The 26,802-nt window shown below is 49.7% G+C and overlaps 1 protein-coding gene across 2 annotated transcripts in view; it reads right to left on the bottom strand.

Moving 5' to 3' along the window:
• The window catches only part of RALGDS (ral guanine nucleotide dissociation stimulator), a 73,874-nt gene extending 52,305 nt beyond the window's left edge, over positions 1-21,569 (bottom strand). Inside the window, exon 1 of one of the 2 annotated variants that reach the window (XM_088147059.1) lies at positions 21,416-21,569. In XM_088147059.1, the coding sequence (XP_088003185.1) occupies positions 21,416-21,433 (18 nt within the window). In that variant the 5' untranslated portion in view covers positions 21,434-21,569. Of the gene's footprint in view, positions 1-5,646; positions 6,163-21,415 lie in introns of those variants that run through there. The other variant, XM_025166119.2, reaches the window with a different exon arrangement.
• Between the last annotated feature and the right edge of the window lie 5,233 nt (positions 21,570-26,802).

The following is a 26,802-nucleotide window of genomic DNA, read 5'->3' as shown; positions in this document are numbered from 1 at the left end:
CCTCCCAGCATGTTCCAAGCCGGGTTTGTTCTCCGACGTTGCGGAGCGGGTGAACCCACCGGTTGGGTTCCTTGCCGTGTCAGCGCGCCGCCTAGCCAAGAAGCTTGCTGGCTCTGGCGCTCATTTCCCAAAATGAATGTGTGAAAGGGGGTGGGGTGGGGTGGGGTGGGGTGGGGGGAGAAAGGGAGATGAAGGGGAACCCATTTTGGAAAGCAAAGAGTTAAGCACGCTGCCCCCCAAATAACAATGATTGACCTGGAAACTTCAGAATCTCCTGGGGATGAAATCAAGAAAATCAGCCCATTGTTTGCCCTGTGCTTGCAGGACAAAGAGGCGGTTTGCTTAACTAATCTGCTCAGCCAAAGATCAGAGCCCCTCTCTTTGTTTTCCTTCACTTTGGGGTCTGTAACCAGGGGGCCCTTTTTCCTGGAAGGAAATTAATCAGGGGGGACGGTAAGAACACACAAAAACGGTTAACTGGAAAGATCAAAGCTGTGCTCAGGCAGGAAAGACGTGGTCCGCAACATTTCACCCAATCTATTCCTACAGTTTGGTTAATTTATGGGTAGAGTATAATTCAAGGCATGGTGCAAACTCTGCAGAATGAGGTTCATGCAGAAGAGCAGAGCAGAGCATGGTTCAGTTAACCATGGCTAAAGGTGTCAAACGCTCGCTAGCAAGACCTCAATTTTTTCCCAGACCCGTAGCATCCTATTTGCCATCAGGCAGAACTTCTGTGAGTTCCCATATTTTGCTAACCATGGTTTTTTGACTAGGATGTCTTGAATAAACCACCTTTGGCTGGACTCATGCTGCACATTAAGCCCTAAACCATGGTTTGCAAAGCATGGTTGCCTGAGTTCACGCCACACACTGAAGCAAAACCAGAGGAACCACATTCTGGCTTAAGGGGAGGTAGGGGCGAGGTCTGCCTATGTACTCCAGGGGGGAAAGGCCCAGATGAATGGAATAAATAAAATAAAATCATTTCGAGTACAATTACCATCTTGAGATTCATAGTTCAAACTTCTCCTGCATTTTGCTAAGTAGCTCTACCCAACTTTCTACAAGACAGGGTGCAGGGTGGCCAAAGGGGCAGAGATGGGTGGGGGGAGATAGGCGGGTGGGGGGAAATGGAAACAGCCTCTTACCATACTGAGGCTTGGGGTGGGTCCTCACTTAACAACCTGCAATTCTCGGTTAACGACAGCAACCAGGACTGCCAGGATTGCCGTCGTTAAGCGATTCCCGGTCCTAACTGTGGTCGTAAGTCGAGGACTACCAGTAGACAGGCAGACTTCAAATATGGGGGAACAGAAAGCTAGTCTATTTCACAGGATGGTCCGAAAGATTACAAAAGGAGATGAAAGTTTTCTGCAATTAGGAAACACTTGGTAAATGCAGATCGCCTGGTTAAGACAGCTTTAGTCAGACACCAGTTTTTCTTTTTTTTATCATCCCAAACATATAAACTTTTAAATGAAAAAAAAAGTATATATTGCTCTTACTGGATATGCCCTAAAGTTAGGTTTTCCAGTTTAGGGGCTTTGGATTACATTTCCCATCACCTCCAGCCACTGGCTGGCTGGGAAGGATGGAATTGGAGTCCGATGCATCTGGGGGAGCTCCAGACTGAAAAACGCATCTGTCAGAATCACGTGGGCCCCTGCACGCTCCCCACCTGCAGTCAAACAACTTCAGCTTTGTGGTTTGGGGTCCAGCTTAACCCCATTGACTTCAAAAAGATTAACCCGGATCCTTTGGCTTAACAGGCTCTGGGGCCTGGCAGGCCCCCATCTCTCACCTCTGTTTTGTGGGTCAGCTTTTGAAGCAAGCAAACAAACATTGTTGGGCTACCCAGAGTCAGATTACAACTTCCATCATTCCTAGCAAAATAAGAATATTGGGAATTGGAGTCTCACATGTCTGTAAGGTGCCAGACTGAGGAAGCGTGGTTTAGAGAGTCCGCTTACCGCAGGAGATCCCCAAGTTCAAGTTCCTGGTGCAGGTTTGGAGGTCCCTGGGGCTAGCCTACCTCGCAAGGTTATCGGTAGGAAAAGATGCATGGAAAAAATGTAGATGAAAACAATAGCTAGTGCTAAGTGCTCAAAAGTTATTTGCTAGATAAGATGATTTTTTCCCCTCACAACCGATCATTTCAGGCTGCAAACACAGAACAGGGGGCTTAGCCTCCACTCTTAATGCAACACCATGAAACAGTTGGTTTGCCTTTGGTTTAGTGTGATGGGTGAATCCAGCCATGGTAATGTTTAAACCACAATTTGCAGCTTAACGTTTTGGCTCTGCATAGGTGAACCATCCACTATGACTTAATATGATGTTACAAAATCCTAGCTTAGCATTATGTGCGAAAGCGCCCTTTAAAATCTCTGTGTCAAAGCAAAATTAAACCCCTTCCTATGCCTAGAAATTAGCACGTTTGAGATTATAGCCTAGGTCCAAAATTTCTCTCCCAACATCATCGTTTTCAATACACAAAAATTCCCTCCCCGCAAAAGCGGGAAATTGTTCAAACATTTGATCTGAACAACTTAAAAAGGAGATCCGTCTGCACTAGAAATTAGGGCATTTCTGGTTTTACCGAACTCTGCTTGGTAGTGTTTCCATACGGCGCACACTTCCTGCCCCCAGACTTTACACAAAGATCCATGCACACTTCGAAGCACACCTCTGCAAACGTGTACCTCCTTCCACGTGCTTTTCCAAGCAGACACATTTCCACAAGCAAGCTTTCCAACAGCGAAGAGTTCCCTTTACGTGTTCCTGAGCACATTTTCTCCACATCGAGTGTTGCTTCCTAACATCCTGAGAGATGCAAATATTGCCAACTTATGCCTTCCGGGTTTCTCCATTACCTTTGGAAGTTCCAAAATCAGCAGATTTGCCTCAAAATTCTTTCTTATCCATGCCTAGGTCAGAAAAATCTTTTTTTCCCCCTCACTTCATCTGTTAGAAACACCAGACAGTTAGAATATCCAGTCCAGCAGCAGTGTTCCTGTTTTTTAATTTATGTATTTATTTTACCAATTGTCTCTCTCCTTTTTAATGCTGATCTTACGTTGTGTTAATATTCCTGTCTCTATGACAGTTTCTGCCTCTTTATTAGGTTTAAAAGCAGGCAGGGCCTGCCTTAAGCAAGGTTTTTAAAACATATAATGACTCGTAAATGAAACAAATAAAGAAGCTTTGCTGCTTGATAGGGAACATGAAGTACCATCAACAAGATATAAAGCAGAAAGTCAAGGCCCTGAAAACAGCGACATGACTTTAGCACCCGAGGCAGAAAAAACCTTCCGTATTTCTTTTTCCTTTTCAGCAGTAACATGGTAAAGAATTAAAGAGAAATGTTTGGGTCACTTCACCCAACAGTAGAGCCGGCTCTGAATTACACGCATGACCTTATAACCGTCTGCTATCCAACAGCCAGACAAGTCTCTACAACAAAGCCTTTTGACCAGGTTAACAAGCCACAGTTAGTGGGGTTGTACTAGTTTATCCATGTCTTGTTTAAACTAGGGTGTGTCAACTAGAAAGAGCCATCCTGGGCCAGACTAAATGTCCACTGAGTTCCACCAGATGCTGAAAACCATCACATATCCAGTGTCACCCATTATTCCCAAGCACCCTAAGAATGGAAAAAGAGACTTGGCAGAGGAAACTAAAGATAAAAATCCTTATTTCTTACAGGGGCCAAGCAAAATGCCTCTGGGTGGCCCGTTAACATCCTGGATACAGAAGACACCACCGAGTCCCGTCAAAGCCAGACAGGTGCACGATGCTCATCAGTTCGGCAGGTACGGCTTTGCGGCTGCGACCCCAACTGTCGGGATGCCCAGCGCAAGCCCCAGAGGTGTGGCTAATTGCAGGTTTTGCAGAAGTCTGTCTTTAGAGCACGACTTTCCTTGCAAGGCAACTGGTTGGACGGCTTTAGGATTGAACTGCCCTCTCTCCAAAGGGGGAATTACGGAGTAGTAAATTTTTTTCCCCTGGGTTATCAGCAACATCACATCATTTCTAGAGAGGACTTTGCTAGGAAGGAAATTAAACAAGGTATAGGGGAAAACATCCCCTATATTTAAGAAATAGAAGGAAGTAAAAGGAGGAGGAGGAGGAAAAGGAGAAGGAAAAGGAGAACGGGAAGGAGGAGAAGAAGGAGAAGGGGAAGGAGAAGGAGATGGAGGAGAGGAGGAGGAAAAAGAAAAGAAAAAGGGAAAAGAGTAAATCATTTTCTCTTTAAGCCTGGTCACTTTTTGTCAATCCAGGATAGGCCACTTTGCTTGGACTTCATTTACATTTCTCACTGGATTGAAATTCACCTCCAGGGCACGTGCTTAACTTTCCAGCCATGTGCTGGATCAATTTCCCCTTTGGTCACAGGAAAAACAATAAAACTTTCAGAGGCACGCCCCAGCATTTCTGCAGCCACAGACAGCTCACGTAGAAACTCCCAGGGTGTGAAAATAAGCAATTTGCAGTGGAGAAAGGACATCTGCATCAGGGCCATTGGGTACGATTCGACGTAATTCAAGGTGCTCCATCTAGTGCGGGCCAAAGTCGAAAGGATCCTCCCAGTTTGGGGTGGGAGGTTCCATTCCTCTGCGCAGAGCAAAGAGATGCCTTTTCAGCCCGTCCCAGATTTCCCCAAACATCTATGTTTTCTCTGACCCCAACAATCAGGCCCGCAACATTAACAGGGCAAGATCTGGGCTGGCATCGTTTAGTTGCTGCCCAGGTGGACTCAGCACCCAGGAGCCGAACGGTGTAGAACCGAGACCAGGTTGAAAACAGGCGGAGAGCAAAACTTGCAACTCATAGCTCAACGCTGGATCTTTTTCGCAGTCACGTTTCCCTGCTAAAAGTGCATTCTTCCAATGCACCCTGGGCAGAGGGGTGGGTCCGAGAGCCCCAGGGGCTGGGTGAAGCTTGGCAGGCCCTGATGCCAGGGCTCGGTGGTGGCTGCTTTGCCCCCAGGAAACCCAGATCCGGCTCCTCTGAGAAGGGCTGGGGAAAATCCCATTGAAGGCTCAGCCAGGAGTGCAGCGAATTCTCAGAGCGCTACATCAGGGCTTGGACTCCGATATCAGAATCTGGATTCTCTCTGGAAAACTTTAATCCCTGGATGTTCATTTGCTTTGAAAGCAATTCACCAGCAGAACAAAATCCACAGAACCTGATGGAGTAGCCACCGATGCAACGCCCTCTTCCTAGAAGACCAAGCCCCACGTGTGCCAGACGCTGCCCCTGCGAAGCGGGTGGGTTGATCTCTTGCCCCTGAGACTGCTCCCCTCCCTTGGGGTTTCGTGGCGACTTCGAGCCAGCCCAATCGCAAGGCGAGGCAGTGCCCCTCCTTCGGGGGCAGAGTTTGGGTTCTGTGAAGGGTGGCAAAATGGGGAAGGAGACCAGCTGGGGGAATCCCCTTTCGCAAACCGGGTTGAAATGCTGGTCAGCTGCCTGACCACAGGCAGTGCGTGGTGGGAACCCCAGTAGAACTGCTGAAACTTCTTGGGCGCGCTGAGCGGGCAGGACTGTCGAGAATCGGGGTGGAGAAGAGCCCCTTGCCCCCTCCCCAAACCTTGCCCCAGGGTCCCCCCCCCACTCTTGGCCCCCTTGGGCGATGATACTCACATCATCATCTTGCACGCTCAAGGGGATATCCAGCATGCACATCTGAAAGGGTTGCACCAGCGCCTTCTGCATGCTGAATAAAGGCTTGGTCTCCATCTTCCAGCCTTCTCTGCCCAGAACACGCCAAGCCCTGCTCCCACCTGGAGCCCAGACCTATGGCTGAATCCTAGCAGCTGGGCACCTTCTCCCAACCGCCACTGAAACAGGTTGCCCACGGATGAAGCAGCAGCAGCTCCAAGCTCTGATTTCCTTCCCAGGGCAATTCAGATGCCGGCATGAGTGAGAGATTTCCGTCTGCGTGCCCGGGCAGCGGTACATCAGGGATCCCGTCCCCGTCTCTGGCAGGCACCTCCCTTTTGGCTCAACCCGCCTTCCCTCGGCTCGGCTTCCCCCGGATTCCTGCTGCGCCCAGCTCCCCAGCCTTATCGAAATGCTGGGCACTCGGGCTGAGTGCGCGCATTGTCTCCGAAGACACAACAGGTTCTTCCTTTCGGTCGGCTGGAGCGGCTACCGCAACGGTGCGTCTCTGCAGTCATCCATGGCCGACAGCTTGGAAAGGGGTCGGGTGGAGGGGGGGAGGTTGACGCAGCCACCTTCTTCTTCTTCGCCTCCCTCCAGCTCGTCCCCCCCTTGCTAGGAAATGAAAACGCCCTCCCTCACCCTCAAGGGCACGGCAGGGGTGGGAAACCTGAATGATATTCCCTGGCTGAGCATTTCTCCAGGAAAATCCGACGCCCGGGGCTTTCCCCTTCTGCCAAAGAGAGACGCATTGCTCTGTGGGGCGGTAGGCATCGTTGCCCACCAGCGGCGCAGACTGGCCCTTGGCTCGTGGGTTTCTGAGGAGGGCAGGGCCTTCTCAAGCCATGGGGCAGAAGTGAGGGAGGGCAGCATTGGGATGGGCACGAAGTCGTGCTTTCCCCCAGCAAAGGTATGATTAGCCCTTGAAGAATGAGCACGTTATTGGTAACAGAAGCAAAGAAGAGACATTGGAAGATCTTCATTCCCCGCCCCACCAATTAATCAACCCAGTTTGAGTTGATTAATCTAGCAATGGATCCTCAGAGCCCTCCTTGGTTTCACACATTGGCATGGGGTGACAGAATAACCCCAAATCCACAAAGCCACACCACGGCATAAACAGACAGTCCGAAGCAGGGTTGCCTACTCTCCCCCAACCCCGCTTCGGTGCCTCCGACCACACCTACAACTTGAAAAATGGGAGGTGGAATTTTATTTGCTCATCTTGTGCACCGTGCTGCCCGTCCACGAGCTAAATCCCCTCCCCGCCACTCTTCCCTAGATGTCCAGTCCCCAAAACAAAACAAAAATAGCATTGTTTTCAACCCATGTGCAATTTCCTATCCACTTTAACCCAGGTTGCCAGCAACAAACAGACATGACAAGGAAGTTGCTCCAAACCGACAGGGAACTCTGTTGGCAGGAAGTTGCCACCCTAAACATCCTTAATCCAAAGGAAATTCAGGCATTAAACATACCGAGGACAACCAGGACGGGCCAAGAAGCACCGTTAAGAAACATCACAGCCCTTGCTTGTTGTCAACTGTAAAAGGATGAAAGGCGAGGGGGGGAAATGACCTCTTTCTTGTTTTTAAAATGCTGAGAAAAAGCTGGTTGGCTAAGGAGCGCTATCTGGAAACCAAGCTGCTCTTACATTATTTTGAAAGCTCACTGGTGGGGCATAAGCTGGAAATTCCTCTATTTCCTCGTCTCTCCAACCTGGGCTGAAGAGGTTTGCAGAGAGAAGTTACTCAAGAACTAAGCAGTGCCATCGAGGGAGGGGTTCGGGCCCAGGTCCAGAGCCCTGTTGAGTCTGTGCTCAGCTCCCAGAAAAAGAAAAGTAAAAAAGGATTATTTAAAGGGCCTGGCAAGAGGTAGCTGCATTGTAGAAGCAATTATACAGCTATTTCTCTTTTTCTCTCCTCGGCAGTTTTTAAGATTGTTTCTGGTAAGGAAGGGGGGGGGAAACTAGGAGGGGTGGTAGTGGAAATAAACTTCTGTGAATGAGGCAGATTTATTAAAAAAAAAAACAACAACTCATCTTGAAGTTTTCCCAAAGAGACGCATCTAAGCCTGATTTTTTTCCCGCAACAGCCTCTCGGCAGATGGCTAAGACCAAAGGCAGGGAGCAGAAAAACAAGCCCAGGATCTGTGTCCTGACGTCACAAGCCAGGGTCCGTAAGCCAGGATTCTGAACTTGCAGCAAATCATGATTTCAAATTTTGGATTGTTGCTAAAAAATTGTTTTTAAATGCACGCTTTCTTGAGAGCATTTAAGGTGGTCAGCAAGCAGATCTCAATAGGGCTTAGCACAATGTGGGAACGCTGCTTACCTAGATCAGAAAGATCCATTCTCACATTTGCCAGATCGCAGCTGATCAATCATCTGAGGGACACAAATCCGTGTGCAATGTGCTTTTCTGCTCAAAACCCCCAGCCAGCACGTGTGCAAACCCAGCCAACACACGTGTAAAATGAATTTGCCATCCAGCCCTCTCCAGCCGCCACCCGCCCCTTGCATAATCACAAGGCTTTGATTTGCAGGTAAAGCACACAAATTTGTGGGTGTTCAAGAGGGGGAACCCTGTTTGTCTCACCGACCCAACTGGAAAGAAGCTGGGAAGAGGACTTGCGGGTCCAAAGAGGTGTGCAAAGCTGGTGGCATTTTCACAACCGTCCCCTGAATATGACACAACTCCAGGGGACGCTGTCAGTTCCCAAATGGGAGAAAACCAGCCGTGGGTTTTCCCCATCTCTCTCCATCTTCCGTGCTGGGTACCACACACGGTCGTCATGGAGACGGCCACATGCGATGTTGCCATGCTTACCAACCATGCGATGGGCCGGGAACGACCCTTGTGTGTACAAGGAGAAAAAATTGCTCAGAAGTAGTACGCCGTGCAACAAACGGAGAGTTTGTGTCCTCTAGGAACATCAAGAAGGAAATAGGAAGCAGCTGAAATTTGGTTTATACCTCTAAGCCACAATCTTTTAGGGCCTGCGGGGGTCTGTACGCAACATCTCAGGGATCGGGGAAACCAACATACCAAAATCTGTCGGGGGTCATCCAAAGCTGCTCCAAATTCAAGAGGATGGAGGGGATTCAACAGTCCCCCCGCCCAAATTAGGCTATCGGTAGCCAAAACGAGAATGGCATCATTTGTGCCCCCCATTTAACCTGGTTACCGAATTACGCTGCTTTTCTAGGTTTCCACAAGGGGCTGACCTAGAATCGAACGATAGCTTCGTGCCTGAAACTCACCAAGGTGAACATTAATCAAGCTTGGCATTGCGTGAATGCAGCCCCTGAGTCTTGAACTGACCTGGTTACACACGCCGTAAAGCGTAGCCACACTCCTGCACACACCCGCACACAGAGCGAGAGAGAGCGGTGGTTTTTGGCCTGGAGCGGCCACGCCCACCACATCTCTTAAATTTAAGCATGTTCCTTTCCCTGCCTCAGTCCCAAAGGGGTTTCCCCCTTTCGCAAGAGGACAGAACGAGAATTTCCCTCTCTCGTTCTCCTTGATGGATGAATCTGCCCTACAGGGCACAGAGGAAGGAAAAAAGGAGTGCCCGCTGCACCAGCCTGTCGTTGGTCCATCCACCCATGTCGAGGGAAATGGCACGTCCCCTTGCAGAAGAAAATCGTGCAAGGGGAGACGGTCCAAGGCAACCCCAGGGATTTGGGGTTTCTGCCCCCGTTTTCCCCGAGACAGAATTCAGAACGTGATGGTGCAATCAATGCTAGGTGTGTTTCCTTGGAAGTGGACTCTCCCAGCTGGAGCTCAGTTTGGAAATACCTCGGGAATAATGAGCAGCACGGAAACCTGGAGTTCGGGACGGGCTAGAAAATCAAATTTCCAGGCCCCTCGTGGGAGCAGCGTTGGAATCAGCGACCTGGACGTCAACCCTCATTGCTGCTCTGCTCCCACAGCGCCGCTGAGTTCGAGCTCAAGGCGTCCAAACTTCCCCAAAATACACCATCTTGAATAGAAAACAGATTGTGCTTTCGAGGAATCGGCTGCAATGAATGATGGAGGACGGGTTTACTGAAGGGCTGTGCTAGCCCAACGGAACCTCCAGGGATGGGAGCAGTCTCTCTCAACGTCGAATGTGAAGGAATGGCAACCGGGCGAGGCATTGAGAGGGAGGAACTGGGGGTGCTTACTAGTTCAGGTCATGTTTTATCTATGTAGGAGATAGGCAGCTCAGTAGCTGCACGGGCTCAGTGGAACCTCCAGGGTTAAGGGCAGGATACCTTAGATGCCAAATACGGGGCTGACATTATGGGAAAGAACTCAGCTCCAGCCCTCTTTTCAAAATTCTGGAAACATTAGGGTGGGTTCCACCTTCTTGGTGAGCCCTCAAGCCTGAGAAACATTTTTACTCATCACTAAGAGGTGGAAGCAACATAGTAGGTTAAAAAAAAAAGAGAGTCACATAAATGTATTGCAAATATATATGCATCTGAATAATATTGGTGTTAGGTAAATATATATAGATGTGTAACTATTTACAGTTATAATGATCGTCTATGCTAAGTTTTTATTTCCTTTGTTGTATTTTTGTCACTTCTTTTGTACAGGTAGTCCTCGCTTAACGACCGCAATAGGGACCGGAACATTCGTTATTAAGCGTTATTAAGGTCGCCTTTGCTCTGGGTACCCCCTGGTAGGCTAGGAGCCCCCAAAACGAATGAAAGGGAAACGAAAAGGACCATTGGTGCTCCTGTTTTTCCCAACCAGCCCTCTCCCTCCCCGCTGCCCAACTTTAAAACTGTAGCTTCCTTGGGGCAGGGACCCGCATCCAAGATTCATTTGGCAGCCCGCTCGCAAGATGAATTTTCAAACCAGGCCTCCAGCAGCATTAAAACCTGAACTGCCAATCTGTTTTTAATTAACTAGCAGAAAGCGGGGCTTGAGAATCCTAACTTTTAATGCCATTTGCTTAATCCCCATTGTGGGAGTCATCCTCCTCCTCTCCCCATTGATGGGTATTCCAAGGAAGAACCGTTCGGTCTCCCCAGAGTTGCAAAATCAGAGCTTCTGGGCGTTTTCTGAAATTATGCAAAGGGGTACCAGGCTTTCAGCTGGCTCCCTCTGCCAGGGCTGAAGAGAAGCAGGAAGTTATTTGGAAAACCTGATCGCCTGTGGCGAGTACAGAATCTCTTCCCGGTGAAAAGACAGGGAGATGTTTTAAGCAACGACTCTTTAAAAACCTCAAAAAAATGAATGGAGTGGCTGTATTTGTGCCACATGCTGAACCTGATTAAAGCTGATTTCCTTTCAAAGCCCTGAACCATAAACTCCTCAAATGGCAGGCGATCCTATGACCCTTTAAGCTGCTAAAAACAAACCAAGGTTAAAACGCCCAAAACGTAGATTGTGGCGTGAATGGAGGGTAATTCTATTAGGGAGGTAATTGAGAAGCTGTTGCATGAACAGCCAATACGTATTCGGGCCGTCCACGGAGTTTATGGACTGATTTGAAAGGAAAAGTTGTCTTGTTTTGTTTTCAATGAGATACCATTGCCTTTAGGCAGAATTTTCGGCGGCTCCCTTTGGAAAGTCCCTGCCAGTTGGTGTCTTGGAGAACCCTTCCTTATTTGAGAAAAAAAAAAGAATTAAAATTCCCAGCGCTTTCCTTTTATTGGGCTTCGGAGAAAGTCCCCGGACGCTCTCAAAGTCCAGAGGACATCTCTTGGAGGCCCTTCAGAAAAACAGCTGCCTCGCTCTCCCCTTTTCGCTGGGCTGTGCCTACAAAATGCAATTCATCCTGGACGTGATTCTGCTCCTGGCTCGGCTCTGAACCTGGAGAGACTCATTTCTAGATGCGGGACGAGAGAACGTTTCGCCTCCAGTTGGGGAGCATCCAATTCCCGGCACGATTCCCACGGTCTCCCTGGATCTGGGAGGAAGGACGGTGAAAGTCGCCCTCTGCAGACGCCTCCTGGTTCTCTTTGCTTGGCTCCGTACGACTCCCGTTGGCAAGCTGAGGATGTGACAAGCCAAGGGCCAGCCCCGTGGTGCTTTAAGGGCGTGCAATGCCCCCTTGGGGATTCACCCACTGAGACAGGACCCCAAAATGATGCAACGGAGGCAGATCCAAGGAGCAGTGCTCAATTGCGCCTTTTTTAGACCCACAATGAATCATATCTCAGACCTGCCATATGGATGGTCCAGGTTTGATGTTGTTAACCAAACATCACAGGAATGAAAGCAACCTCCGTGTGCCTGTTTTTTCCCATCCAACCATCTCTTTCCCCGCTGCCAAATTTTACAACCGGAGCCCTCTCGGGGCAGGGACCCCCATCCGTTTGCCAGGCCGCTCGCAAGGTGAATGTTCAAACCTGGCCTCCCTCAGGATTAAAATCTGTACTGCCGATCTATTTTTAGCAGAAAGCAAGATTTGGGAATCCTAACTTTTACCCACTTTGAAATCCTGATTATTTTTGTTCCTAGAGTTGAGAGTTTAGTTTGAAAAGGTAATTGTTTGTACGACATAGAGGAATGGCCCTTGTGCATCTTACTTTAATTTTGGGGGGTCTTTGTTACGGCATTGGACTGATTTTGCTATTTTCTATGATGGTTTGTACGTTCCATCTGTATGTATTTGTGGGTCAACGTACCATAATCCAAAATTCCTGTTATTTGGCACCGTAAGTAAATAAACAGATCTAAACAACTCCTTTCAGCTAGCCAAAAAGACACCGTTCACAAAGAAGGGTCTGCAACTTTGAAACAAAGAAATTCAAATCATTGGGAGTGGGTGGGCAGGGGAATAACAGGGAATCCCTAAACACACCCAAGAAGACAGCAGGGTGGAATAAATAAAATGGAATGGCCAAAATCCTGCACATTAAACATTTGGGTTGAAACGTTTTTCTGGCAGACCCGATTGGTTAAATATAGCAACCACAAGCTAACACTGTGCTTAGTTCTTGTCGGTCAACTTTATAACTTCAGTGGTCAAGGGAGAGAGGAATGTAACCTGCTCCCCAAATACCTAAATCTTTCACCATCCCGAAAGTTTTGGGGAAGCTGATGGCCACGGGAGGACAGCACTGACGCAAAGAAGGTGCAGCTATTTTCTTGGGATCATCTTTTCATCTTTAAACTATGTTATGAGCTTGCTCCACAATTTCCTGCTTCCAAGGTGGAAAATGGATTTCCATATCGTGGGGCCTGCCCAGCGCATCTATCCATTTATTTCAAGTTACCCAAATAATTTCCTTTTTTGAGAAGGTAATTGGTGCAGCACCACAGCTGTCTGCTCTGCCAATGTCTACTTCAGCTATTGCCACAACCGCAGGCCGAAATTATTTATGGGCCACGTCATCAATAACTGGAAACCTGAGCTGGGTAGATTTAGCCTTAGGGTTGCCAGCTGCCGACTCCTATGTCGCAGCAGGATTTAATTAGCCGTGGAGGAAAACAATGATCCAACCATGTTTTTATATCAGTTCTTGGCCAATCTGATGACGGAATAGGCATTCGACGTTTCTTTCCAAAGGGAAGAGAACAGGGCTACCATTTTCAAGTTCTTACATCCCAGAATATCCATGTGGAAGTCCTGTGCTTTATTCTCCCATCCTGTCTGCAGCCTCCCTGACTACCTGCCTTTCTCCTCAATCCCAAGGGAGACCTTAGAGAGCTCTTCCCAGGAGGAGTTTTCAGATAGGGAAGGGTGGGCAGCCAGGGAGGCCGCAGAAGAATAGAGAGATTCTAGAGAACAATCTTCTCTCCAGCCATCTGCAGCTTCCTTGGCTGCCCACCCAAGGGGAGACCTCTGGACGGATCTCTTTTAGATGGGGAAGGGTGAGCAGCCAGGGAGGCTGCAGAAGAATAGAGAGATGAGAACAATCTTCTCTTCACCCAAGGGGAGACCTCTGGAAGGATCTCTTTCAGATGGGGAAGGGTGATCAGCCAGGGAGGCTGCAGAGGGATAGAGAGATGGGAACAGACAATCCTCTCTCCAGCCATTTGCAGCCTCCTTGGCTTCCAACTCTTCCATTCATTGCCAAGAGAAAGATTGCAGGAGGGAAATTCTCCTTGGGGCCCTTTTCAGATTGGGCAAGATGGGCAGCCTAGGAGGTTTCAACATGTTAAACAAATGCATTACCAGCAACAGCCCCTCCTGCTGCCTCCAATGTCAGCTCAGAATCATCCCCAGGAGAAATTTGAAAGGAATTCTCAAGCAGCCTGACATTAAGGTAGAAAACCAGAAGCTTTTTTTTTTTCAAGGAAAAGAAGACATATGAGAAATGGTAATATAGATCTTGTCCTGGATGCCAGGAATTAAACTATCCAGAAGAGATTGGACCTCATTACAGAAAACACAGAAATCGATGTCCCCCAGTTTATAACCATGCATCTGGCATTTCAAAGCTGATGCAAAAGAGGTTGGCGTTTCCTGGATTGCAAAACCAGTAGTGCCTTCCCGTCCCCAAGCAAATCTTTTTGATTTAATCGCCAGATTTAGATCAATCTGGAAATCAGATGTGCCACATCCCAGATTAGATTTAGTTCGCCAAGACCAGAACTAAACCCCCCCAGGATTCAACTTAAAACCAAAAAATGCGCGCAAGGCATTTAACCAAGCCAAGCCAAGTCCCAGCAGGAACATTTGCACAACGTTTTACGGCTTAGTCCTGGCCAGATCCAGCCCCTTTGCAGCAGCATCTTGCCTGAACTCAGAAAATGGGTGATTTCAGGATCCAGGTTAGCCGTGTTGGGTGAAGAGAGATTGGCGGAAACTTCATCCTCCCAATCTTCCCCTCATTTTTTCCCTACATTTAGCTGAGGGCCACACCCCGTCCTGAGCCCCCGTTGGTAGTCCCCAGCTGCAACCGGGCAAGAATTGAAACCCGCATCTCCAAACCAAGATCACTCCTTGAAATGACCCAAACGGGACAAACCTGACCTTGTGGCTGCCTTGAATTCTCCTTAGAAGCATCACAGAACTGGAGACTTCCTCGCCCCTCGCCGGCCGTCTCCCCGAGAGGGCATGTTTGGGGCACACCTGCCTTCCTTCTGGGCTCTCTCGGGCCCCAGTGAAGGCTATTTTCCACCCTTGGAAAAACGCACAGACGTTCCTCATGCCTGCTCTCCACCCCAAACCTTGAGTAACACTGCTGCTCCGGCCCTGGGCTCACTCCTCACCAGCCCAGCCTCACCGGCGTGCAAAGCAGGGATCAACCCTAACTGGGAGGAGCTGGGAAAAATTTGCCAGCCAGGACGGTTGACATGGGGAGTGTTGAAACCCTACAGCTAAAAGCCTCGTGTTGAAACAATGCACCAAGTCGACAGGAGGAACACAACCGAAGTGCAGCCCCAACGATTCCCTTCTCCTCTGCCCTGGTCAGGCCCCCAGGATCCCAATCTTTGCTGATCCTCCCCCTTTTCCATCCTCTTTTAGAGGGGATCCAGGCAGGCTAGAACAAATCCAGAGAAAGGAAACAGGGATGAGGAAGGGAATGGAGAGGACGGTTGGCCGGTCGAGGGGGAAGGAATTGGTCACTGTTTGCTCTGGAGGAAAGACCTGAAGGAGGAGCGCCAGAGAGATGCTCAAGTTCCTGAAAGGGTGAGAGATTAGAGGAAGTTCAGACCTTTCTCAGTCAAGGGTCTGAAGAAAGCCTTAAGGCAGTGTTTCTCAACCGGGGCCAGTTGAAGATGGGTGGACTTCAACTCCCAGAATTCCCCAGCCTGCATGGGGAATTGGCAGGCCTGAAGAGCCCCCCTAAAGAGAACGGACCTCGTGCAAATCCATTGAGGAGTTCGACTGCGCTCCCCTCTGCATCCTTTGCTTTTGCAGGCGGTTTGGCCGGATTCAAACTGGGCTGGGTTGGGGAGGGGAGGGGAGGGGAGGGAAGCAAGAAAGGTTGTTTTGCAGGCCCACGTGTCCCTTCCTTGCCTCGAGGTCCTTCCCACTGTTTCAGGGAGGAAGTGTGTGGCGAGGATGAAAGCCGTTTTGCAGCCCCAGAGAGCGTTTCACAGAGGGCCGGAGAGCCCTCTGCTGACCCCTGGCCTCTTTCCAGAACCCTCTTGCCTGGATTCTGGGAAGAAGACGCTGCCGGTCTCCGTCTCGCATGGCTCAGCCCCCCGGAGCGTGGCAGGAGGAGGAAGAGTTGGGCCGCCACAGCTGAAACTGGCCGGAACCCGCCAGTTGCTTAGAAAAGCCCCTTGTTGAGATGACACTGGGATAATCCTTAACCGGTGGATGGATATTGGAATTGTCTTGCTTGAAAGAGGACCCCCTCTTTTGAACACTAGATCCAAACACTGTGTGGACATCTTTTAAGAGCCATCTTCTTAGATTCACTTCCCTTAGCTATCAATTCCTTCTCTTCTCTTCTCTTCTCTTCTCTTCTCTTCTCTTCTCTTCTCTTCTCTTCTCTTCTCTTCTCTTCTCTTCTCTTCTCTTCTCTTCTCTTTCTCCTTGCCTCCCCCTTCCTTCCTTTTCCCTCCTTCCCTTCTCTCTCTCTCTTGCCTGCCTGCCTTCCTTCCCTCCCTCCTTCCCTCCTTCTCTTTCTTTCTCCTTTTCTCTCTTTTTCTCTTGCCTTCCTTCCTCTTTCCCTCCATTTTCCTTCCTTCCCTCTTCTTCTATCATAATGCAATTGACATAACGATGGTCCATTTAAAAAGAATTCCCTGCACATGGAAAACTAGTCATCAGGAAAGTGGCCCCCATTCTCCCTGACACTTTATCTTCCACATACAGGGATTCTTTCATTTTTCAGTGGCCTAGTCAGTTCCAGTCTGCGGTCTGAAATAGTTCCGCATCCACAGAGTCTTCTCTGCTGTGCCTAAAATGACGGGGAGAAAAAAGTAGGTGCCCTTGTGCAAATACAGGCAATTGTTTGTAGTCCCTCGTAAACACGTTGCAAGAGCTGCACAGCCAGGCTGCTTACCTTTCCCCTTGTAATTTTACATCTATATTAACTCCTCCTGTGCGTCTCCCTCTTGGGGAAAATAAAAACACAGCCTTCGCACTTGGCCATGCAGTCACCTCGCAGCTCCTGACGTCAGCTCTGCTGCCCGACAAATATTGTCTTTGACCGGTAGCCAAACCGTGCTCAGAACTGGAAAAGAAAGTGAGGCAATAAATCCTGGGCCGAGGAGAAAAGCAGTGGGATATGGGCACTTTGTAGGTGGGCAGAAAGGCAGCAATTTAAAAGAAAAAGGAGGACGTTTCTTCAGTGTTTGGGGTACTTCCAAATGACATCCCTTCAAATCAGCTTATCATTTGGAGAAACGTTATTTCCAAGTGACATCTTACTCTTTTCAAGTTATACCATAAAACTGTCGTCGTCTTCTTCTTCTTCTTCTTCTTCTTCTTCTTCTTCTTCTTCTTCTTCTTCTTCTTCTTCTTCTTCTTCTTCTTCCTCTCTGTCCCATCCTTCTCCTCCTCCTCTTCCTCCTCCTCCTCTTCCTCTTCTTCCTCCTCCTCCTCCTTCTCCACTCCACTCCATCCCACCCTTCTCCTTCTTCTCCTTCCCCTTCTCATTTTATTTATTTATTAAATTCGTATACCGCCCATCTCTTCCAGTGGGTGACTCTGGGCGGCTTCCTTCCCCTTCCTCCTATTTACACACAGGGTAGTAGATAATTCTGCCTGGACCTGGCACTTTGGTCTGTCAGATCCTCCCGAAGGACAAAGGATGACTGAAGACCTCGTTGTAATACACCCATTGTTCCAAGCAGGGCAACCGTCTGTAATTGAGGCGGAGACGTTCTGTCCATTCCGGTTGGGCCCAAACCTTTTTGAGATCTTTGGGGACGGCACCACGCACTACGGGCACCGCCACGACTCCCTTTTTCACCCACTCTCTCTCTGTTTGAAGGTCTTTAGAGGCCTGTTTGTTCTAGTTCTCCATCATTGACCCTTCTATCTGCCATGTCAATTATCCATATTTGTTCCTTTATAACTACAGTCATGCCTGGCTCATCATGGGCTAAATGTTCATCAGTCTGCATTTTGAAGCTGTTATTATTATCAATATCGTTATGGTTCTCCTCCTCCTCCTCCTCCACTGGATGTTCGCATGGTTTCTATGGGCAGAAGGTGGCAGCAAATAGCTATTGTTGGCTGATCTCACAAAACGAGGCGGGGAGGGGGTTGGAGTAACACCAACGAGAGACTACAGAAAACCTCAACTCTCTGAAGATGAAACCACCCAGCTGAGCTTGGAAACGAAGCAGAGTCCATCAGGCCTGCTTGGTCCTTGGAAATCGGGAAATCCTAAACCTTTAGAGTAGATTGGAAAGTTGGGGGGGGGGGGACAGGAAAGTGCCAAACGACTTCGATGAGGCCCTCCTCTAAAGTCACCGAGATGTACTATTACGATGGCATAATTATGACGACCTTGTTCTTCTATGGGATGGCTAGATTTTAATGTTTATTTTTCTTAAATTCAACATGGGAGTCTAAAGGGAGGGGGTTGCATGCTTTTAGAGGCACGGGGTGGGACCCAAGTTGGGGGGGAGTCAAAATGGGTGGGGGTCTCTTCCCTTTCTCCTTGGCTACCGTGGAAGATCAGGGAGAGGCTGCTCTGCTGGGAATGAAACCGGGGTTGTTCCTCTGATTAGCGTGGGTCATCCCCAACGTGCCTCCTGCATTTCTGACGTCACAGTGGGAACTCCCTGCCCTTACAGGGTCTCAGAGGGAGCAAGAAGCAAGACAGGCGGATGACAACAGCGATCGTTCCATCAACTCCTCAAGGAGACACGCACTGCAGTCGTTCCTCCCACAACACCCTTGCGAGGTGGGCTGCGTGAAGACCAAGCCCAGCAAGGCCTCGAAGCTGGGTCTCCCCAGTCTCTGCCCCAAACTCTCCCTGTTGCAACTCGATCCAGGCGTTTCACAAAGCACATCCCAGCCAGTTCAGATCCCTTGCAAAGAGGGCAATTCTGCCCCGTGTCCAGCTTGCAAGAAACCGCGTTTCAGGGCTGACCTGCGTGACCCGGGGCATCGAAAGGCCTGATCTGGAACCTTTAGAGTTCCAGCTACTACGGAGAAGCCAGAAACACAAAATGGTGATTCACAGGCTCTTGTCTCCATGAGTATTTAGTCATTGAAATGTCAGAACACGTTGTTCTTTAATGAGATTTTGCATCCACGCCAAGCGGCTGGCGCCACCTCCTGGCTGGATCAGGAAGAACACGCGCTCGACCTGGCCAAAAAGGTGGCGAAAAAGGTTTGCGAAATGCAATAATAGAAATAAACAGAAATAAAAATGCCTACACTAAACAGCAGCTAATAGAGAAACCCCTTTGCCACTGTACCACAGCTGTAGAGATTTCTGCCTTCATCTGGGCCCTTTCTAACAATATCGACTGCCCGCTATGGGAAACAGGAGAGATTATCTTCATTTTCTTCGGCCGCAGAGGAGATGTTTCCTTTACGACACCCCCCAAGGTTTAACTCCTGACCAAGCCTCCTTCTCCAAAGAAGCCTCTTTTCGTCTGTGACACCATCATGACGGGCACTGTACAAAGAACGGCAGCTCCTGAGCATGCAGTGAGTGCACTCTCGAAGGCCCCCATGCGAAGCTGTGGGATGGAGAAGGCAGGGCCAGCCAACACCCCAGACAAGATGGAATGACTTTGGGACATCTCCCCAAAAGCTTAGGAGAAAAAGTTTGGTTTCCACTGAAGTTTGGCGCCACGTCTGTCGCCCTTTGGGACGCCGCGAGAAAGGAGGACCTTTCAACAACCAGCTTTTCCAGGCTGCGAATCCCAGACACGGATCCCAGACATGACTCCGGGCTGTTTTTACAGCAGAAATTAAACCCTGGCAATGCCATGTTGCCCTGTGCAGACACAGCACAACACAGGTTGGCACAGGCCCTTCTGACTCCATCTGACGTCAGCAGCAAAAGTGCTAATTTGGCTAAGCCAGAAAGCAGCTTAAATGCCATCTTTTCCCCCAAGACTATGTTTCTCTGTGGGTGGGTTTTTCATGCATTAACCTTGAAGGAATATGAATATATACATATATATATGGCGTTCAAGCTTCCCGTCCATCTGGACGCCAAATTCGAGATTGAGCAGAACAGCCAACACACTTCTAACGTTTCCACGGTAATTGTAACTCCATAACGAAGTTGCAAGGCTGGGGAGGAGCGGCGAAAGGGGGTTGCAGTCCTAAGCAGACGTGCGTGGAAATTCAACCCCGTCAAGACGCACGGCGAGGCCCTGTTCTGTGATAAAATCTAGGAACCCCAATATTCCTTCTCCTCCTATGCAAGCTTTAAGATCTGGGGCCAGGCCCCTGAAACACCCCACCTCACAGTGCCCTGCAGAAAAATCCTCTCCCATTCCCACCCACTGGTATTAATTGGGCGAAAGAGAATTGACCTTTGATCTGTGTTAGAAACAGGAAGAGAATTTTGATGAATTTCTAAGGGGTGGAGTGTGGTGTTAATTACAAGGTGGCCAAGGAAGGTATGTGAACATCTGCCGTTTCGTTCTCCTATTCTCTCTGCAGCCTCCCTGCCTTTCGATGTTTTGTTACACCCCAAAGGAAGCCATCAATTTGGGAGGGACCCCCCCTCCCGAGTTTTTTTTCCTTGAGGAAGTATCAACAGTCAAGGAGGCTGCCCAGTGGAAGGAAGATCGGGGTATAATCATTCTGGGATTCCCTCTCTCTGTGACCCCCCAGTAATCAAGTCAACTTAAAACACCCCCTTGAGAATGGAAAGCCACTTCTCGAGCACCCTCAGGAAAATTGGGGGTGGGGGGTTAAAAAACAAAGAAGCCTGTTGGGTGGGAGAAAAGAACACTTGCAGATTTTGAAGGACTTTTGCTATCCAAAACCAGAGTTCTTATTTCAATCATCCCAATTATGAAATGACTCCCCTCCCCCCAAGGAGTGGGTGTCTATAATGCCTTGGTTGGGTGTTCGTAGGGTGTCATCAGCGCATGTTCAGACACCCCCTCACTTGTTGCCAGGTTCGCTTCAGGCCCTCTGGGGCAGAGGAAAATCTCTTTTCCAAATCTTTTGCCAAGAAAACTCATCATTTCAGTGATTCAGAGGCATTATTATGGAACTCTCCCAGGTGGGGGTCACCATGGATCCAGTGGGGCTGATATCGGGGTTTGAAAATGAACAGGAGGGGCCTAAAGGTGGTCAAGTTCCCTTTCTACAGCTATCTCTCTGAAAACAGCCCAGACTCTCCACACAAAGGAGCCAGGATAAAATGATCACCACCGTTCAGAGTCCGAAGGCCTCTAAAGGTCATCTAGACCATCCCACCGCCATCCTCAGTCACCGCTGCAGCCAGTGGGCGGCCCCTGCTTTGCAGCACCTCCAATAAACCGTAGCTTGTTCTAATGCATGGTAAGGAACATCAGCTTTGTGGCTAACCCCGACTGCGTCTTTCCCTAGCTTGCACAGTTCCCCTTTGTAAGGTCTCCCGGGGAGAGGCCTTTCCCTGGGGGGGGGGGGGGGGGGCTTTCTGTTTTCCAGATCGGGCTCCCTTCTGCCCACCCAGATGCTAGCTTGGTTTCCCCGGCGCAGTTCAGGACCCTCGCAGCGGCATTCCCACGTGCCAAGCGTGGGTGAGGGGAAAGCCGGGGCCGGTTCGCCCCGCGCCTAAGCCGAGCGCTGCCGAGCGCCGGGGCCAACCTCCTCTGCGCCCCCCCCCCCCCACGCCAAGCGGCTCCGGGCGGGAGCGGGTCGCGCGGCCGCAGCCCCCAGCCCCGCGCCGGCTGTGCCCTCCCGGCCAGCCCCCAGCCGTGCGCCTTACCTGGCTCTCCAGCATCATGACTTCCCGCTCATTGTTTCCAAGGAGCTGCGCAGGGAGAAAGGCGAGGGGGGCGGCGGGGGGCGCGATCCAGGCCGGGGGCTTCGCTCGGCCGGGCGCCGCTAGCAGAGGCGGCGGAGGCGGCGGCGGCGGCGGGCAGAGCAGGTGGCGCGCAGGGCTGGCGAGGCGGGCGCCGCCACCCCGGAGCTGCTCAGCAGCTGGCCGAGCCCAGGACGATCCCGTCTTCCTGCTCGCCTCCTGCGGGCGGAACTCGGGCGATCCCCGGCCGGCGCCTCCATGAACCTCACCCGCCGCCGGGCGCTGCCAGAGGGACCTCGGCCGGCTGGTCAATTTCAGCCGGCGCTGGTCAGTTGCGCTCGGGCGGCGGGCGCGCCCCGCGGGCGCCGCCGGCCCCGGGCAGCGCCGCGGCGTCCATGGGGCCCATGGGGCGGGGAGGGGCGGCTCCCAGCGCCGGCTGCGGGTCGGATCCGGAGCGGGCGGCGGAGCCGGGGAAGAGCGAGGTCCCTCGGCGCGGGGAGGCAGCGCGTGGCTGGGGCGGGCAGGGCGGAACTAGCGCGACGCCGCCGCCGGCGAGCAGGTAACCGGGCCTCGCCGCTGCTGCTGCTGCTGCTGCTCCCGCCCCCCGCCTGGAGGGTTCCCTCCCCCGTCGCTGACTTCCCCCGGGGTTGTGTGTTTTAAACAACACCACCCCCCGCAGCAGCAGCAGCAGCAGCAGCAGCAGCAGCAGCAGCAGCAGCAGCAGCAGCAGCAGCAGCAGCAGCAGCAGCAGCAGCAGCAGCAGCAGCAGCAGCAGCAGCAGCAGCAGCAGCAGCAGCAGCAGCAGCAGCAGCAGCAGCAACAACGCACAAAGGCGGCGGAAGCTAAGACGCCTTGGCCAGGGCTCCTGAGCGCGTGCAGAAGGCCAGCCCGCCCACGGGGTTGAGCTGTCCCCTTGCATTGGGCGGGGGGGAGGCAAGACAGGGCAAGACGAGAGACCCCCTCTCTGGGCGTTTTGCGCGGTGCGAAGAGTTTTTTCTCTTGGAAGACAAGAACGTGGGAAACACCAGCCCACTGAGGTTAAAAAACAAAGGGCAGCTGGGCTTCTGAGCATCTGCAGAATGCCAGAGGAAAGCTAAGCGCCGTGGATGAGAAGCACCACCTTGCTTTAAGGCACACGGACACACACATCGAGGCAATTGTATCTGAGCGGTCCTGAGCAGTAGCTGATTCCTCAAATAACAGCATCATCACCGTGGATGTTATTTGAGGAATCAGTCAGCCAGATGCTTAGACTGGATTTGGCTTATTATTATTATTATTATTATTATTATTATTATTATTATTATTATTACTGTTGTCTCATTTATTAGCACTCCAAGAGATGACGTGTCTTGCTTTTTTGGCTATTACATAACATACTTTGGAGGCATAATAGTTAAAAAAAATAATAATGGAGAATTAAAGTTCTCCTGGAATGCATGCTTCCTGGAGGGGTGGGTGGGTTATGATTTAATAGCAGAAGAAAAAGGGTTTAAGCATGTAGGTAATGCTTCTCCCTTACGTGGAATGAAATCTGAGCTGGGTGGTGGGAGCACAGGGCTTCTGAACATGCACAGAATTCTGCTTCATTTTGCCCAAAGAACTCTGGGAACACTTTTGCTGTGTTTGCCTGATGCCAAGACCCACAAATGAGCCAACTCTCTTCTCACAGGTGCATAACCCACATCAGGTGGTCAGATTCAGCAAGTCATGAAAACCCAGGCTAGGGGTTTGATAAAATAAACCATGATTAAGTTAAATGTGGGTAAAGGGTGTCGTGCAGACACAAAGAAAGCCTTCCTGTGCTCTCCTTCAGAGAGAAGACTTTAGAGAGGGGAGAATTAAACTAAGCATACAAAGGCTTAGTTCACACGGGGGGGGGCTCCACAGGATAAGGTCAAAAGAGTCAAGATGGCGTCTGCCATGGCGTGACTGACACTCCACCTGTTTTTTATGTGCATCTTGGCCCAGAAAAACAGGTGGAACATCAATCACACCATCCCAACCACCATTTTGACTTTTTTTTTTTTAACCATACCCCGCGAACACCCGGGTTCCCACGATAGGTTGTGGGAAACCATCCGTTGTGTAAACGAGCGGATCCCAGTAAGATCTCCTTGTTGGTTTGGCTACAGAGGTTGGAGGAGCAACTGGTGCCAAGCTACAACGAGGCTGGAAACTGGTGAACGGTGGCTATGACCATACGAACAAGGTTAGATCTTACTAGGGTGACCGCACACAAGGGTTCCCGACCACCTATCATGCCTGCACACTCGTGGCAAGTGGGTTTTGCTAGTCCGTGTTAAGTTTGGCCGAACCAGCCAGCATTTCTTTGCCGCCTCCCTGCTTTACGGAGAAGGTCTTGGGCAGAGTATGGAGAAGTGGCCTGCGGGTTCTGCAATTCTACAATTGTGATTCTACAATTAAATTCTACAAATTTAAATTAAATTCTACAATTCTACAATTGTGAGAAACCTGTGAGAAACTAGGATAGGATGGAGAAGATGTGCTTTGTCGTTGGGCCCCCAAGCCCCCTTAAGCTGCCTGGATAATCGGGAGAGGAAATTCTCTCTCTTGGCAGCAACTGAGACCACTTGGGAGCCAAGCCACCCACTTGTGAAAAATTCTCCCTCGGAAAGTATTTGGCTCTGTCCGGAGAAAGGGGCGGACAGGACGCAGAGGACACTTGGCCAGCCTGCCAGAGGATGTTGGTCTCCTGCTTATCAGGGGGAAAAAAAGGGGGGGGGGAACAGAAGCATTTTTGACCCCTAACAAATCGCCCACCGCGAGCCGTGAAAATGTAATCCGTTTATTCATCCTTAAGTTGCCACAGGATGCTTTGCGGAAAAGGGGCCCACGGTCAATTTCCAGATTAAAACGTCACGCTGAGACATCTGCTCTCCAATCCAAGCAGGGCCCAGCGGGGACTTTCCAATTAGCCAACCCGCTGCCCCCCCCAATAAGGGCGGCTGATCTCCAGCTCCTGGCACCGCGTGATAGAAACCGTGCCCGCCCCCGACAGCTTCATCTCTATTCAAACCAAAGCCTGAACGAACGGTTTCAGAGCTGCAGCAGCGTCGACAAGAGGGGGGGCGCATTGCAAACCTCCCGCCGGTCCCATTTTTATTTCATTTTTTTTTTTAGTTTTTAATTTAATTTTGGTGCGCCCGCTCTTCGGGCAACAGAAAGGAGGCCAGTGGGAGTTGCTATGGAAACGGGAAGACTGTCTTTATTTTATATATATATATTTTATATATATATATATCTGGGTTGGAGGATTGGTGGTTTAAAGGGTTGGGAGCGACGAGGACCGTGTTGGGAGTGCAGGAATCCATGCGCCTGGCACCTTGGAAGGGTCACTGCTGTCCTGTTATTGTCAGGGAAATGAGCCCACTCAGGCTTTTAAAATTAATTCTCTAGCAGCTATTATGTGGACTGATTTCTTTTAAATCATTAAGAGGAGCCACGTACATTAAAAAAATAAATAAATGCGTCGAAGGCCAGCCCTGCTATTGTACAGAGTGACATGACTTTCCCCGGCAAACCTGTATCAGCAGCGCCTGCATGTTGCACAGAACAATATCAGAGAGGCCCAGCGCATCTTTCTCTGCTCATGATGACCTATTATTTATTTATCCATTTATTTATATCTACATGGATCTATAGCCTGTCTCGGGGCCTCTTCAGAATAGCCAGCACAACAGGTTAAAGCGACAAAGAGGAGGTATGTATTCAGCCCCACACCATGCCAGGCAAAAAAGCCTTTAAAAAGCCAGCCCCTGCAAACCAAAGATTTTGCACAGGTTGAGAGTCCAAATCGGTACAGATCAAAGTGATCAGAGCTGCAAAAAAGATGTTTGGGCCCCTCAATGGGGGGGGGGGGGCGGGGAGAAAATCCCACATCATCTTTACAGGCTCAGTTGCAGGTTGCAGAATCAGATCTGCATTTGGGGCATCCTTTCCGGGGGGAGAAATCCGGCAGTGCGGGCCTGGCTGGATTCACAGCCGAGGCTGCGGAGTAAGCTAAATAAACCTGGATTCACCATCCACGCTAAGCCTGGTTTGGCTTCTCCGATGAGCACAGCAGAGAAGCAGAAGGGTGTTATTCTGCTCACTCATCTCCATGGCATCCTGTGATCTCACCTGTTCGGCATTTTGATCGCATTTGGCAACTAGACGCGTGCTTAAGGACAAAACTGGATTAATTCGCTTTGCTTCCTTAAAAAGCTGGCCTTTCCACCACATATAAACATCTTTACGGTATAGATCCAGCAGTTAATCCCCAGTGACACCTTTAGAGCTGCACAGTTTCTATCCTGGGTTGGATGAAAGGAGGGGTGGAAAATCATACGCTTCTCCGTGGGGCGTCCCTCACATTTTCCTTCTCTGAGTTGGAAATAGATGATTTCCTTCTGCAGTCAACCCAACTGAGCAACCAGCCAATGGGAAGAATGCCCTCAAAACGGGCTCTAGACAAAGGATCTCTAATCGATCTAATTTTGAAACGGGACACAGAGATAAGCTTGCATCATCCTGGTTTACGTCTAACCCAGCTTTCCCAAGCTTGCAATGTCTGAGTTTTCTCTTCCCTATAAACTTCAGTCCGTTTTCCTTAATAGGACAGTATTTCGCTCCATCTGAAAAGTTCTGTAAAAAGAAAATGGTGCCCGCCATTGACAATGATCCCTAACTCAGAAATGATGTGACCAGCTTCCCCTAATATAGATTCATACAAACGGTCATACAAACCGTTCAGATTGCCGTGTTCTCATTTTATTATGATTTATCAGTTTACGTATTGTGGTTTTGTATTCTTTGTCAGGTTGGGTTGAATTCTCTATAAGCTGCTCAGAGTCACCCTGGTTGAATTGGGTGGCTGTGCAAATAATTCAAATAAATATCTTTTTTAGAAAATCCTCAAGAAAGCATTTTAAACGCAAATGTCCTTGATGTTTTTCTCTGTTACATAAATCTCTCCCAAATGGGCTTCTGCATGACCATTTTCCCATTACAAGCTTTTAAAAAAAACAACACATGAAACTCCCTCCTCTCTCTCTTTTTTTGGCAGGCAAATAAAATCTCTCCAAAATTTTGTAGCTGTACCCTGGGCGTGCGTGTGTTTTTAATACACAACAGCAGGGCATATCTTTCAGTTTAGATTTTTAACCTAAGAAAAAGGAGAATTTATTTTCAAGACCAAGCCAACCCAATAACACTCTTCCTTGATGTCACGATAAGTCACCGAAGAACATGAATAAATCACTTGCAATGTTAGGATTGTCTCCAAACATTGCAACGGACGTATTCATGATCTTCAGAACCTCACAACCTGCTCCTGAAAAATAACTTTG

The sequence above is a fragment of the Python bivittatus genome, unplaced genomic scaffold (assembly GCF_059951505.1).
Source record: "Python bivittatus isolate LINGU-HERP-01145 unplaced genomic scaffold, Pbiv_v1 ctg000160_np1212, whole genome shotgun sequence".
Taxonomy (NCBI): domain Eukaryota; kingdom Metazoa; phylum Chordata; class Lepidosauria; order Squamata; family Pythonidae; genus Python; species Python bivittatus.
The sequence above is the reverse complement of the archived record's forward strand: the minus strand, read 5'-3'. Positions and strand labels throughout refer to the sequence as shown.